Source organism: Saccopteryx leptura, chromosome 10, assembly GCF_036850995.1.
Source record: "Saccopteryx leptura isolate mSacLep1 chromosome 10, mSacLep1_pri_phased_curated, whole genome shotgun sequence".
Taxonomy (NCBI): Eukaryota; Metazoa; Chordata; class Mammalia; order Chiroptera; family Emballonuridae; genus Saccopteryx; species Saccopteryx leptura.
In genome coordinates this window covers 15,283,667-15,298,818 of record NC_089512.1, presented here as the reverse complement: position 1 = coordinate 15,298,818, position 15,152 = coordinate 15,283,667, and the positions used below count along the sequence as shown (strand labels likewise).

Below are 15,152 nucleotides of genomic sequence, written 5' to 3'. Positions count from 1 at the left end.
AATGTATTGACAGTCTTTTCATTCTACAATATCATTTTCCTAGATTCTACTTTATAGACTGCATGAAGGCCCTCTTAAAAAAATACTTTTTATTATGAAAAACTTATAACATTTACAAAGTAGAAAGATCAATGATATGAATCTTTATGAACTCAACCCAGCTTCCACAGTTATGTCTCCTCACTAATCTTACTTCATTTGTACATTCCCAACCCCATTGTCCTCAACCCTTAGATCAAATTCAGGAAATCTTATTTTATCCATATGTATTTTAATGTATCTTTAAAATAAAGGACTCCGTTTTTATAAAAATATATCCACATAATCATGATCACATAAAAAATTTAATAATCAACTATCTCATTAGTTCATATTTTCCCTACAATATTTTTCCATTTTTATGAATCAGGATTCAAATAAGATTCTTTTATTGTGATGGATTGATATGACTATTAAAACTTCTTTTAATCTATAGGTTTCACTGCCCTCTTTCTCTTTCTCTTTCTCCTTCATTTTCTGTTGTGATTTGGTTTTTGAAGAAACTGAAGGCCCACGATTTTGTCTTGAAATCTTATATAATAATGGCCCACTTACTTGGTTTTTATCTGTCCGTTTAATATTAGCCATCTGGAAGAGTCATGCCTTAAAGCAGGGGTTTACAAACCATGGACGTAAGGTAATAATCTTAAGACCATAAGATTGCTGTCACAAAATCTTATTTTTCAAGGACAACTTGAACCACCTCATTTTTTGTCCATTACTATCTTCATTTCTTGTGTAGATTATTCAAGAGTGGGAAGACAGTAGCGATTGGAGGGATGGAGGTGCCTCACTGACATAGTAAGGATTATGGTGGGACCATAGACTGTCACAAGAGGAGAGAGAAGAATCAGGTAGATTGGTACCACAGTCTTGGTCCGTCTAGTGTGGCGGCAGTAACTTGACACTCGCAGCAGCCCGAGGCTCTCTCCACTTTACGACACAGGCTCATAATTATAGTGCATGATGGCTCTGACACTCTCAGCAGCCCGAGGCTCTCTCCACGTTACGACACAGGCTCATAATTATAGTGCATGATGGCTCTGAACCAGATACAAAAGGCTGGAATTTGTTCATTATAAACTGTTTACTAAGATAGGGAAAATTATTGCAAACATTCACAGAAAGATAAAATAAATTTCTAAACTAAAATACGTTTTTAGTACTTAAAAGATAAAACTTCTATTAAAATAATTTTTTATATCATAAATACCCTGAAAAGCCAGGTAACCAAGGTTATTATAGTAGATAGTAGAGTATATACTGAAATCCACAGACTTCAGTTTGTGAATTGATGAAAAAAATTCTTCTGCTGTATTTCTTAGGAAATACTTTGTTTTCTACCATTTAAAGTAAGTTTTGATACGTGCTGTTGGTGATGTAGTTCTGTTATGCAAACACTTTAGAGTCTGTGCTTCTGTTTAGGGAATGGTAATAGCAGAAACAAAACGGCAGATGCATGAAACCCTGGAGATGAAGGAAGAAGAAATTGCTCAACTTCGTAGTCGCATCAAACAGATGACTACCCAGGGAGAGGAGCTGCGGGAACAGAAAGAAAAGTCTGAAAGAGCTGGTAAGAACTCAGGTGTTACTCATTTTATGTTAAAGCTCAAAAGTCATAGGGCACTTGATCAGCCAACATTTAGAACAATTAGTTTAACACTGATAGAAATGCCTCACTGTAGAGACTCTGTACGACACTGAACTGTTCCTTAGGGAGGCAGGTGCTGTGAACTGTGGCTTATTTACGTAGGGCTCTCAGCCAGTAAAGATTTTTACATTTTCAAATAGTTGGACAAAAGAAAAAGAGTACATGACAGAGACCGTATGTGGCCTGCAGAGGCTGAAATTTGTACTATCTGGCCCTTTATAGAGAATGTTTGCTGACCACTGCCTAAGAGCATCAAAATTCAGGTTTACAATTTTGGAACTCCTCAAATAGGCACAGCATAGTACGTATAAATAACCGCTACCTTATAGATGCTCTGGGGTAAACAAAGTATACGGTATAGTCTGCTTTTTATTTGTTTATTTATTTATTATTTTTTCCCTGAAGTTGGAAACGGGGAGGCAGTCAGACAGACTCCGGCATGTGCCCAACCGGGATCCACCCTGCATGCCTCCCGGGGGGTGACGCTCTGCCCATCTGGGCCATTGCTCTGTTGCAACCAGAGCCATTCTAGCGTCTGAGGCAGAGGCCATGGAGCCATCCTCAGCGCTTGGGCCAACTTTGCTCCAATGGAGACTTGGCTGTGGGAGGGGAAGAGAGATACAGAGAGGAAGGAGAGGGGGAGGGGTGGAGAAGCAGATGAGCGCCTCTCCTGTGTGCCCTGGCCGAGAATTGAACCCGGGACTCCTGCACGCCAGGCCGATGCTCTACCACTGAGCCAACTGGCCAGGGCCTATTTATTTATTTTTAAAAGATTTTATTTATTGATTCTTAGAGAGAGAGATGCGGGGAGAGACCGTAGGAGAGGAGCAGGAAGCATCAGCTTGTAGTTGTATGTGTCTTTAACTGGGCAAGCCTGGGGTTTCAAACTGGTGACCTCAGTGTTCCAGGTCAACGCTCTATCCACTGCCCAACACAGGTCAGGGAAGTTTGTTTTTTAAAGGAGTAATGAATAATCCAGTGTTATATATAACAGCATTATGTTTTGACACAATAAATGCTAGCCTATAAGGTATAGAGGCCAACATAGTATTCAGCGGGTACTGTACCGAATAATGCTAAGAAAGGAAGGAGAGATGTTACTAAGTGGAGATGGCGGATTGAACTGGTGCCGTCAGGTTAGTGACAATGTGAGTTTTGAGTTGGGCCTCCAATGAACAGAATGGGACGAAACAGAGTGGTGGGGCAGCACACATTTCAGACATGACAAGCCCCACGCAGGCACAGTGACCATAGTGGGTGTGAGTCAACTGTAAACCGTTCTGGCTGAGCGGGGAACAAAGCTGGATTGTGAAGGAACCGACTGTTGAAATCTTCAAAGATGAGTAGCTGAGTTTGGCCTTGGCGCACAAGGCGAAAGGAGACCAGTACTGTAGTAGGAGAGCGTAATGGATGGAAGCTAGGGTTTTACAGAGAAAAGAGAGGGAAGTCAAACTTCGAAGCAGAGGCAGAAGTCCAGGTTTGAAGCGCTGACGGCTTTGGCACCTTGGCCGGGATTGTGGATCTGGGAGGGGGAGAGAGCAGCGTGTGGTCTTTGGTGTCTCGTCAGCTCGAGGGGCAGAAGGAACGGGGATCGAGGATGGCTCCAGGGTTTTTAGCTTAGGAGACTGAATGAATGGTGTGAGTCAGAATAGGGACTCTAAATGGCGAGGCTGACCAATGGATTGAAATGATGAGTTTGCTTATGAGATATTTGGAATCAGAGCCAGTCATGAGCTTTCCAGTGGAATTGACTTGCAGGAATTGGGAGGAAAATGGAGCATCTTTCAGGAGTCATTTGCCTAAGGATGAAGCCTATGGTTCAGTCTATGGGAGAGGCTGATTTCTGCAGAAGATTGAGCTTTACAGCTGCAGTAAGAGCAGGGGCAGCGGCCGCATGTCCCCACTGCGGCTGCTCGTCCTCCTGAGGGCAGGCACGTAGCTATTTACACGAGGCTCAGCGGTCAATGCTTCACTTGTACTGCGTGTGTGCCTGTGTTTAATCCTCACAACTCCTATGAAGCAGGTTCTATTATTCTCCTCTTTACAAATTAGAAACACAGAAGTTAAGTAACTTGCCTACATCCACACAGAGAGTAGGTGTATAGTCAGTACTTGAATCCAGAGTCTGTGCTCTCAATCAGAGAGATCTTGAGTTAGGCAGAGACAAATCCCTGAAAAAAGTTACACAAGAAGTCAAAGGAATCGTGGAAAGTTCTACGTTTGGGGGGAAGTCCAAGGCGTTCCCAAAGTGGGGGAGACGGAATGAAGACTTAAAAACGGTCTTTGAATTTGGTGAGGATTTGATTCCCAGGGTGCATTTTCAGAAGTGTAGAAACCAGATTGTGAGGTTAAGGAGGAGAATGGGTCTGGATGAGAGAGGGAGTTAGTTGACTCCATGTTTGTTCAGAAGTATCTCCCCATCTCCTTACATTTTATTGGTAAGTGGCTGGTGAAGTTAATGAATGAATTCATTCCCAGTAAACCTAAGAGAATTTTCCTTTAGAGAAAATGAATAGACAGCGGCTCTCAGAATACAGTCTTTGAAGACTTACTGGAAGCAGGTTGAGAGCTGTGAGGCGTTGTGACAGGTTTGCTCCCAGTGGACAGCAGTCGGTGAGACGAACGTGCAGTCTGCGCTTCTCACCCAGCCTTCCCGTTTTTAGAACTGCTTTTGCTGACTAATGTCGCCAGTCAAGAGACATAGTGCCGATTAAAGGATTCAATTTTCTGTAAAATTGGGGTGTATCTTGTCAGGAGCTAGAAACCCATGAATAAATATCAGATAGAAAGGGGTAAATGATGAAAAGGTAAACAAAATACATAGTTAATTCACATGGAGGATAAAAGTTTCCCAGATAACTGTTCTAGTCAACTCTTTAATAATACTGCCCTCTTTCTCTTGTGTCTCCAAAACACAGCTATATTTTGTCTTTAAATATAATTTTCATAAAATTATATTTTTGTAAATAATTGCTAGCCTATCAATTGAGAAACTATTTTGTTAATAGTACTGTTAAAATATTAAAAATTAATAGATACTTAAAATTAAGATTTAAATTTATTTAATATACATTCACTTTGGAAACTCTTTGGATAATAATTATGAGTGCTTTTTTTTAAAATTTAATTTTATTTATTTATTTATTTATTTTTCTGAAGCTGGAAATGGGGAGAGACAGTCAGACAGACTCCTGCATGCGCCCGACCGGGATCCACCCGGCACGCCCACCAGGGGGCGATGCTCTGCCCCCCCCCCCCCCCGGGCGTCGCTCTGTTGCCACCAGAGCCACTCTAGCGCCTGGGGCAGAGGCCAAGGAGCCATCCCCAGCGCCCGGGCCATCTTTGCTCCAATGGAGCCTCGCTGCAGGAGGGGAAGAGAGAGACAGAGAGGAAGGAGAGGGGGAGGGGTGGAGAAGCAGATGGGTGCTTCTCCTGTGTGCCCTGGCCGGGAATCGAACCCGGGACTTCTGCACACCAGGCCGACGCTCTACCACTGAGCCAACCGGCCAGGGCCTTGAGTGCTTTTATAGATACATAAATTTTATTTCTAGTCATAATTATTGAGGACTGTAATAGAAAGTAACAGACTGATTCCACATTGAAGATACTCCCTTTTAAGTCTATTATGACAAGTGGTTTTATACCCCAAATGCATTTCACCCATGGTCCTACTTGAGTCTGAACCGAGCTGTTCAAATATATTCAATAGAATGATTCTTAGATGGTTCAAATATAAAATGGATGTCAATTGACATAAAAATTCTAACTTAGTACTAAAAGTAAGAAAAGATCTTTGAAAGGAAGTAGAGTTTCCATAAATAGTTTGTGAACATCGTCTGGTTCTTGGAGAATTCAGTTGCTCTATTAAATATTTGTCTTTCTCTTAGAATTAAACTTCAAAGGCTAAATACATGAGAGCTGGCCATATACAGGAAACATTAATATCATTAAAGTTTGCATTGTTAAGAATTTTGGAACTAAATGTGTCTACATAAAATAATTACAAAGGATACAAACTGTCCTAATGCATTTTCAACTGTAAGAAGTTTAACTGTGATATATTTATTAATTTTTGACATGTAGATATTAGTAGACAAATAACTAATTTCTTTGGCTTGCTGATTCTGGAGGTCAGAACTGGTTCAGCTACATTCCCCACTGCTTTTCATGGAAAACAGTCTGATGCACTGTTCTTTGTAGTTTTTCTAGAAAAACTCTGATGCCTCTCATATGTTGGAGGACAAAGGAAATTTCAATGTTTATTTTTAAAAGAACAATTTTATCATAAAATACTGAGACTCTGTGAACATGGTGACATGCCTACTTTAGAATGCAACATCAACTTGTAGTACTTGCTGTACTTTCTAGTGGAATTAATTGTTAGACATGTGTTTGAAGTATGATACTCCATCACTCTTGTTAAAATTATTTATCGGATTAAAAAACAGAATGAATGTATTTGTTATAAGCATTTTCCTACAACTGTTAATAGTATTCCTTTCTAGGTGTTACATAAGAACAGATAGTCATATCTTTAAGTAACAAGATTTTTAAATTTGGAGAAATCTGGTGATTTAAGTGAATAATGCTATATTTTATAAGTGCTAGGTATTATTACTAATTGTCTAGAATATTTTCTCTTCAACTCAGCATCAGTGCTATTAATATTCACACTAGGTCTTGGCTGTTGTGTGTGTGTGTGTGTGTGTGTTTCAACCAGGGTAGGACATAGGGGTAAGCTGGCTAATTATTAATGAAGTATATACAAAGAAAAATTGAAACTAGAGAAAATGAAAGCACATCACTGTTGTGTCAGTGCACTTCCATCTAGTCTCTTTTCTAATGCTTATTTTTCTATTATTGTAAATAATATCTTACCGCATTGTAGACACAATTTTGTATGCTCCTTTTTTCTCCATTTAGCATTATAATAAGAGTACTTTTACATGTTGCTTAAGTACTAACATTTTAATGGCTGTGTCAGAATGCATGTCTATCATTTACTTAACCACTTCCCTGTTGATCAATGTCTAGATTATTTTATATTTCTGCTATTCTGAATAATATTGTAACAACTTTGTGATGCAGCCTATTTCATATTGGAATTTTTTCTCAGGGTAAATTCTTACCCATAGACTTTATAGTCTTTTTTTAAAAAGCTGGTATAAAAACAGAACTCACACCACAGTGTTAACTCCCACCCCACCTTTAAAATGTTCTTTTCTACTATTAAGCAAATGAATAAATATTCTGCTTGGATTCGGAAAGTTTCTGGAGTGCACTGTCTTTTGTAAGCTCTGTTCCCCTTTCATGCTCCCTGTCTTTGCTGGAGTTACGTGTTTTATATGACTGGCTGCATTTAAAAACTTAGATTAGCTTAGACAGTCTTTGCTTTTTTATTGCCATGTTGTGTTTGTGCAGGAAATAAGGTTTTTATTCGTTTGTATAGTATAGGCTTGATACACCAAAGACATTCAGTGGAACTTGTTTATTTGATGTTTGAAGGACCCTTTAAAATAGAGTTTATATATTTAAATAATGTGTAAGATTTATGCGTATTTATATAAATAAAAATCACATGTGAATTTAAGTGCTTTGTTAGTTGTTGATAATTTATGTAACGAAGTTTTTTGGAGTCTTAAGTCTCACAAAACATCTTATTTTTGTGCATCCACACATGCCAATAAGTGAATCACGGTGCCTTTCCCAAGCCTTGTATGAACAGGACTGGGGTAAGGGTTGTTTCTTTTCTTATCATGGGTACTTAGGATAAGCTTTACAAAGAAAATTCCATGTTTCTCAGGCAAAAAAGTATGAAGTAAAGTAGACTTTAAGTCTGCCGTGTTAGGTAGGTGATATGTATATATATATTTTGGCACTGAATGAATATCTGATGGAAAAATTTATTATTTTAAATGAAATTACATTTTCCTTCATTATAGATTATTTAATAGTAATGTATCTGTAGGTGCTTGCTGCATTTCTACAGTATAGCTGTGCATCCATATATTCTGCTAGTCATTGTCACCCTGCACTCTTTTATATTCTTGGCACTGTCACTGTTAATGGAAAGCATCAGCGAGCAGAACACATTTCTTTGCTACAGAATCGTACCTTAAATTCAATTAAATTTACTTAGTTTTAGTGTAATATTTTTCAAGATCAGTATGATGTTTTTAAGGTATTTTATATATAATTATAAATTTGTGTGGTTGATATATAAAGTGCACAAAATTATGGATAGACATATATACTTTAAGAAGTAAATGCATAATTGATCAGTAGAATGATCCCTGTTATGTATATTGGAAAGTGGCTTAAAAAGTAGATTGCCATTGTAAATGTGATGTTTATTAAATTTTCTGAAGGGCATAGTTTATATATAATATTGTACTGTCTGGTTTTTGCCACTGGGTGGTAGTATTGCTTTATTTTCATGTAAAGTCTAGAGGCGTGGTTTTCAAATATTTTGGTCTTAGAGACCTCTTTATACTCTTAGAACTTACTGAGGATTCCAGAGAGCTTTTGTTTATTTAGGGTATGTGTAGTGATATTTATTGTATCAGAAATTTAAAAATGTTTGTTCAGTTCACTTGAAAATTAGCTATAAGCCTATTAGATATTAGTTAAATACTTTTATGAAAATTACTTGTATTTTCCAAAACAGTTTCGTATGAAGAGTGGCCTTGTTTTACATTTTTGCTTTATCTCTTTGTTGGGCTTCACAGAAGATAGTTGGATTTTATGTCTGTTTTTGCATTTAATCTGTTGTGATCCGTTACTTTAGTTGAGCTGTCTGAGGAGAATCCCTCTTTACACGGAGATGTATTTGGGAAAGGGAGGACCAGGCAGGCCCTCTGACAGAGAGTCACAAGGACTTTTGGACCGCATTTTGAAAACAGCCCCTCTATACTTTTGCTTTTATTCACAAGAGTCTTGATGGTGGGAGTTTTGATAAAAATCCTTTTTATTGCATTTTCTGTTAATTTGTATTTTATTCATTTTATATTTTTAGTTCATTGTATATTTTTAGTTTAATATCAAATGCATTTTAGTAGCTTTTTAGGCTGGGATAAAGACTTCGGCCCTAGCTTACCGATTCACTTCTTGATGTCCAATCCGCTTCTGAAGATCAACAGTTCATTGAGGCTGGCAGCCTTTCCACATGTCTACATGTTTTTATTCCCTGGAGCGGGAGTGGGTCTTGTTATCTTTATAGTAATGTGTCCTCTGCAACAGGGCGCTAAAACCGCAATGCTACCTGGGTATAGAGTTCTGGCATTTGTTTCTCGGGTAGTAAGGACATTGAGGATGAGGACAGGAACAGGTGTGAAGTGGCAAAGGCAATTGCCACATTCTTCCTACCTTTACGCAAGGATCAGTTCTTTTCTCTCTCGCCCCCCTTACTACTACAGCTATCTTGTGTGTGAAAACTCTCTTTATGTCACCCAGTGCCTAGCATATGCTTGGCAGATGGCAAACATCAGTACGTACATGATGAACGAATGGTTGGACTGTCGAGCTGCTGCAGCCTTTCTCGCTGAACCCTCACAGGGAGCGTTTGTCCTTTTTACAATTTCCGCCAATGTGAGTGAAGCTGGCTGGAGTAGGAGGTGAGGGCGGCTAGCAGTGAAAGGCCTCCTCCGCCGCTTACTTTGGGCAGAGGACCAGTCTTAAGGTTTCTTACATTTTTGCCTAGAAATATTTTCACAGGTTTTTTAAAAATAAAAAAATTGCCTGAGATACATCGAATTTTGCTTTGGAAGAACACGGTGTGTTCTTGCAACATGTGGCGGCCGTTGTGCTTAGCCCCCCGCTGATGTGTGCTGTGACCGTGGCTTTCCCGTGCCCTCTTGCATGTTGGCAGACTTGGCAGCTGGGCCCATGCACGCTTTTGTTCTCCCCCCTCACTTCTCCATCCTTGGAAATTGCAAGATAAATTGTGTAGCCGTTCAGAACATACTTCTTTAGTACTCACATTAAAATCCTAGCCTAGTTTCATTTTGGACACCACTTTACTGTATCTGGTGGTTGCAACATCAGAAAGTGAGACGTTTCTGGTTAGTAAGGAAATTCTCAGTGTATCCTCCTTCAGTATTGAAATGGGACTCGTTATTGGAGACAGACTTCCTGTAAGGAAGTGGCTTCATTTGTGGTACAGTGTAGAATCCAGAATGGGTTTGAAATATGTTTTCTATACGTGGATATATGCAATGTGTTTAAATGCTTTTTTTTTATATACTTAACATTTTTGTAAAGCAGGATGGGAATGGAAAGCAATTGAGCTTTTGTATGTCTGGCGGAGGTGTATAACATGCTACATTTTGTTGAATTAGAAGTCATAGGTAATTGAATGACTCAGAAATTCTGGTTTAGTAGGATACATTATTGCTCACCTGAACTTGATCAGTGTCAGCATTCTTAGTTTTGAAAAATAATGCAAGATAAGGGTTGTTCCTTAAATACAATTTTTTAGTTTTAACATCAGGCCTAAATAGTCAAGTTGATTTATCATCTGAGAAAAAAGTTTGATGCCTCAGTTTTTACATTTGAATGAGGACATTGAATAAAAGATCTCTAGGTATAAAATTATATAGTTCTCTGATGTGGTAACAGAAAGTGGGAAAGAAGATTAAATTTAGATGAAAGGAACTGTGGAACCAGATTTATTCTAATTTAATTATTATGGTGGATGATCAAATGACTTAGCAAAACTTTTTCATTGGATTAAACACCGAACCTAGAATGTAATGCAGGAGTAAATTCTAAAGTTTACTGAGTGTGGTTAGAAAACTTAATTATTGGAAAATCACATCTAAATAGGAACTTCGTGGCATGGTTTTTTTCCTTTGAGAAAGTGAGAGCACTACATATGTTTTTATACTGTACTGGATTCTGGAATTTTAAAAATGAAAACAAGGAGAATTTACTTGGTATTGACTGTATACAGTTTTGTTTTATTTTGCTTAATTGACAAAAGTTTTTCATTTAAAACTATTTTCCTGGAAGAATATCAAAAGTATCATTGGGTTCTCCAGAGCCTGACTTCGGATATTTCTGTGAAGGCTCAGACATGCTAAGATATAATTTTACATGCTGAATAATAACAGTAATGCAAAGATGCTGAGGACATTCAAGCATTAGAAAATATTGTCATTCCTTTCTCCATTTTCTCCTTTCCCATTTAAGCCTTCAGGAAGGAACGAAGCAGTAAGCACTCTTACAGAATCTCTTCCCCATAATTACCACTTTGATTTTTAAGAAATTAGGAAACGAAATATTTTGTTAGTGCTAAGAGATATTTCTTTATGCTTGACACTAGAATTTATAATAAAGGAATATCTAAATAAAACAAGTATGTTTTTCTTTAAATATTCTATTTTCCAATATATTTATATCTAAGGATTATCATCTTGGTGTTTGCAGGCAAATACCAGTAAAGCTAGTATAGGAATTAAAAAAAAAACTTTTCAGCTACTTAACATTCTTTTGAAATTTAGACCATACTTAAGCATTAGTTTTATGCTTTGGGCCTATAAAATAAATAAATCAGATTTATTTTTATATCAAAGATACATGATTGCTCAGAGAAATTTTTGTTTCAGTGTTAAGCAAAGTAAATTATGTGTCCCAATTGTTTGTAGAATTTAGCCTTTTTCTTGCCCTTTTTTGTGCAAATGCAATTTGTTGTTAAAAAGTACTTTAAAATAGTTTTTGTCTTCAGGTGTGAGACTCCTGTACTGAAATCACTGTCTGTGAAGCCGTAGTCTGGTCAGAGGAAGGGCTTTTTCCTGAGATGCCCCAGGTTGAAGTTCCACATTTTTTATACCACTCGGAGTGAAAATATCACACTCATGTCAGTGAAAAATCCACTCGATAATTGGTGTTTTATTTATAGTCCATTTCTATGGTAAAGAGAAGTCTTCTATTTTATGAGGATAATCTAAGATGATAATGGCAGTAGGACTTTCACAGGGTATCATTATACCAGTAGAGAGAGAGTGTGCGTGCATGTGTGCACTCGTGTATGTACAGTGCACACATGCATGCACAGACTCAAACACATATACACACAAATTTCTATAAACATACATGCATACATATTTTTTTAAATTATTTATTTATTTATTCATTTTAGAAAGGAGAAAGAGAGGAAGAGAGAGAGAGGAGAGAGACAGAGAGAGAAGGGAGGGAGGAGCAGGAAGCATCAACTCCCATATGTGCCTTGACCAGGCAAGCCCAGGGTTTCGAACTGGCGACCTCAGCATTTTTCCAGGTCGACATTTTATCCACTACGCCAGCACAGGTCAGGCCCATGCATACATATTTTTGGTGTACTCAGCTGTTGGACAAAATCCATCTGATGATGTTTGGTGCTGGGTGAGCTCTTGGGCCTCCTCGGAGATCATAATGCTCTAGGCTGGGTGTTTGTTTTTGCAGGCCCTGAGTTCTTTCTTATTTCACCTAAGAACTCCCTGCTGGTATTACTTTTCTATATAGCATTGATTCAGGTAAAGCTTTCTAGTTAATGGCCCTAGTTTGAAACTTATACAGATAGTAGGTTTCATTTCAAAGTATCTTGTTTTATTGCGTGATTCAGCCAGTAAATGTAAAAAAACCCAAACTCTGTTTTTTTTACTTAGATGGTTAATAGATTTTTAAAAATAAGATTAGTCAAAGAATAATTTTCCATTCTTAAAGATGTCCTAGTGAGTATTTAATAATATTAACTAATTAGTGATGATAAATAAGAACTGTATAGCAAACAAAAAAGCAATTAAAATTATATAGTGCAGAAATAGGTACAAGTGTTTATTTCTTTGAGTTTGCTATCCATAAGGACACTTGTGGGTCAAGTGGGGAGCCATTAGTGATTTAATAATTTGTTTCAAACTTCTGAGCTTAATTCATATCAGCAATCATAAGATCCTAATCCATAAGTCCATGACAAATTAGTTTCAGTGACTTCACATTTCTAGTGGCTTTGTTGAATCTCTCAGAAATAGCTCTTGGCTTAAAACATTGAGGAGTTTTTTAGTCTGTCCTGCTACTGCTGCTCTTAGTTCCATATATTGAATGTAAAACACTTTAGCTCAATGATAGTATTTCTTGAGATACTTGTTTTCTGCTGTTTTCATTATAGCTTTTGAGGAACTTGAAAAAGCCTTGAGTACAGCCCAAAAAACAGAAGAATCACGGAGAAAAATGAAGGCAGAAATGGATGAAAAGATAAAAGCTATTGAAAAAACAAGTGAGGAGGAACGCCTCAGTCTTCAAAAGGAATTAAGGCGGGTGAAACAGGAGGTTGTTGATATAACAAAAGTAAGAGTAATCTAGATTAAAATGGCCTAGAGTAATTTTAAAACTCAAGTCTTATGCTTTTTCAACAGTCTTTGAGTATAAAAAGAGTTATTTTGTGTTTTAGACCATGACCATTTCGTGACATTTAGGATATAGAAATAAAGGACTTTGATGGAGTAATGAACTTGTCTTTTTGGATATACTCCCCAGAGGCAGTCTCCACATATAATTTATTTTATGTTTTAAAATTCCCTTTATTTTTTTATATTACTCAGAGATTTATGTGTATTTTTAAATTATTGCATCATTACTATAAACTCTATGGAGGACAGTTTATATTCTCACAAGCAATGTATTGAATTATGTTCCTTTCTTCACAAGCATGGTGTTACCTAACATTTTATCTTTCTAAGCTCATCAGTTAAAAAATGATATGATTGTGTTGTAAATGTTCATATCTCTTACCAGTATGACAAACATATTTTTATATATTTTAAAATAATTTGTAGGGGTTTTTTTTTTTTGGTTTTTTTTTTAGTTACCTGGCCAAATCCTTGACTCGTTTTCCTATTGGGCTCTTGATCTTTTTCTTACTGATTTGTAGAAGCTCTTTACTTATGGTAGGAGTTACCTGTTCAGATATAAGATTCTGTTATCCAGATAATTTTCTCTGTTTGTTAATTGTTGACTTTGTTTATGTTGCTTGTTCATTTGTTTCTGGCCATGCAGAAATTTTTCTTTTTTTAAAATGCTATCTGGATTTTTGTTCTTTAAAAATACAGTTCTCACTTGAGATCACTATTTTTTATGGTTAAATCATTGATCCAACTAGAATTTATTTAGTAAGAAGTGAGGCGGTGAGCCAACTTTAATTTTTTCCAGATGACTACAAATAGTCTCCAAATTATTTTTTAAAATAATCCATGTTTTCCCTCTGACATGACATGCTATCTTTATTTTATAATGCTACCTATGGTGTTTTTTTTTCTTCTGGATTCTCTGTGTTGTTCCACTGCTTTTTCTGACCATCTACTGGTATTACACTGTTATAATTACTGTAGTTTTTATGAGAGATTCTACTATTTGATATCCTCCCCTTATTACTCTTATTTTTCAGAAGAGTATTGGCTAGTCTTACAAATTTATTTTGTCTAGTGGACCCTTCCCATTTTGTCTGTAGTTTTATTTGATTATATTAAAATTTTAGGTTCATTTAGGGAGGTTTGACATTTTTTTTTAAGATTAAGTCTTCCTATCAGAGAAGGAACAAGGTCAATAGTTTTTAATAAATAATTCATGCCCGGAAAGTTAGGCGTGATTAGATTGGTGCAGCCTGGGCAGCTTAACCATAGGGAGTGCCCTCTCTAAGAGCGTCCATCTTTGCTCTGCGCTGCTTCCCAGTCCTGATGGCCGAGGGAACCCCCGCCAGATGTGGGAAAGGAGCTCTGACCCACGGGACTGTCTGCTGCAGCAGCAGCGTTGCTTGTTTAAAGGAGGAGCAGTTCTTTACTGGGGTTTCTTTTAGCTGTCGAGACTTTGGTGGCTTTTGATTTATATGGGAAATATGTAAAATATGTTCTGATTTTCTTCCTTCAAAAGATATAGCTTGATATTCAAATTGTAACAAAATATCATTTTGTTGTAGAATTACATATTTTATTCTGGGTGTTTCACTTTAACTATATGGCTGATTTTCAGAAATCCTCAGAAGAAATTGCTCAACTACGGAAGCTTCATGAAGACGAGCTGGCCCGCAAAGAGCAGGAGCTGACCCAGAAGATTCAGACCCAAGAAAGGGAGTTTCAGGGGCAAATGAAAGTAGCTCTCGTAAGTATTTATTTTGATTTTGCTGTAGGCAAACTTTGCAGCATTATAAAGTTATCATCTTACCTTTGGCTGCCAGCTTGAGGTCATACTGGCAGCCTTGACCTTTTGAGTCAAGAGGGGAAAGGATGTAGGTAGGAAAGAGGCTGTCAGAGCTCTTGAAGTCGGTGTTGTGTGAAAACTAAATTGACCGATCTAGCAAGCCTTCGTTAATCAGCTTGTTCATCGTCCCTCTCATCCCCGCCCCCCTCCCGGCAGCAGGCTGTGGTTGGGGAGGAGTGAAGGAGAAGAGAGGGCGGTGGAAGCCAGGAGCAGGGGCTGCACGACTCGGGAAGAG

The 15,152-nt window shown here is 37.5% G+C and overlaps 1 protein-coding gene across 4 annotated transcripts in view; it reads left to right on the top strand.

The window, feature by feature from the left end:
* GOLGA4 (golgin A4) overlaps positions 1-15,152 on the top strand; it is a 95,221-nt gene that overhangs the window by 39,781 nt on the left and 40,288 nt on the right. For all 4 annotated transcript variants that reach the window (XM_066350933.1, XM_066350931.1, XM_066350932.1 and 1 more), the window contains 3 exons: positions 1,465-1,612; positions 12,834-13,012; positions 14,690-14,818. In XM_066350933.1, the coding sequence (XP_066207030.1) occupies positions 1,465-1,612; positions 12,834-13,012; positions 14,690-14,818 (456 nt within the window). The remainder of the gene's footprint in view (positions 1-1,464; positions 1,613-12,833; positions 13,013-14,689; positions 14,819-15,152) is intronic.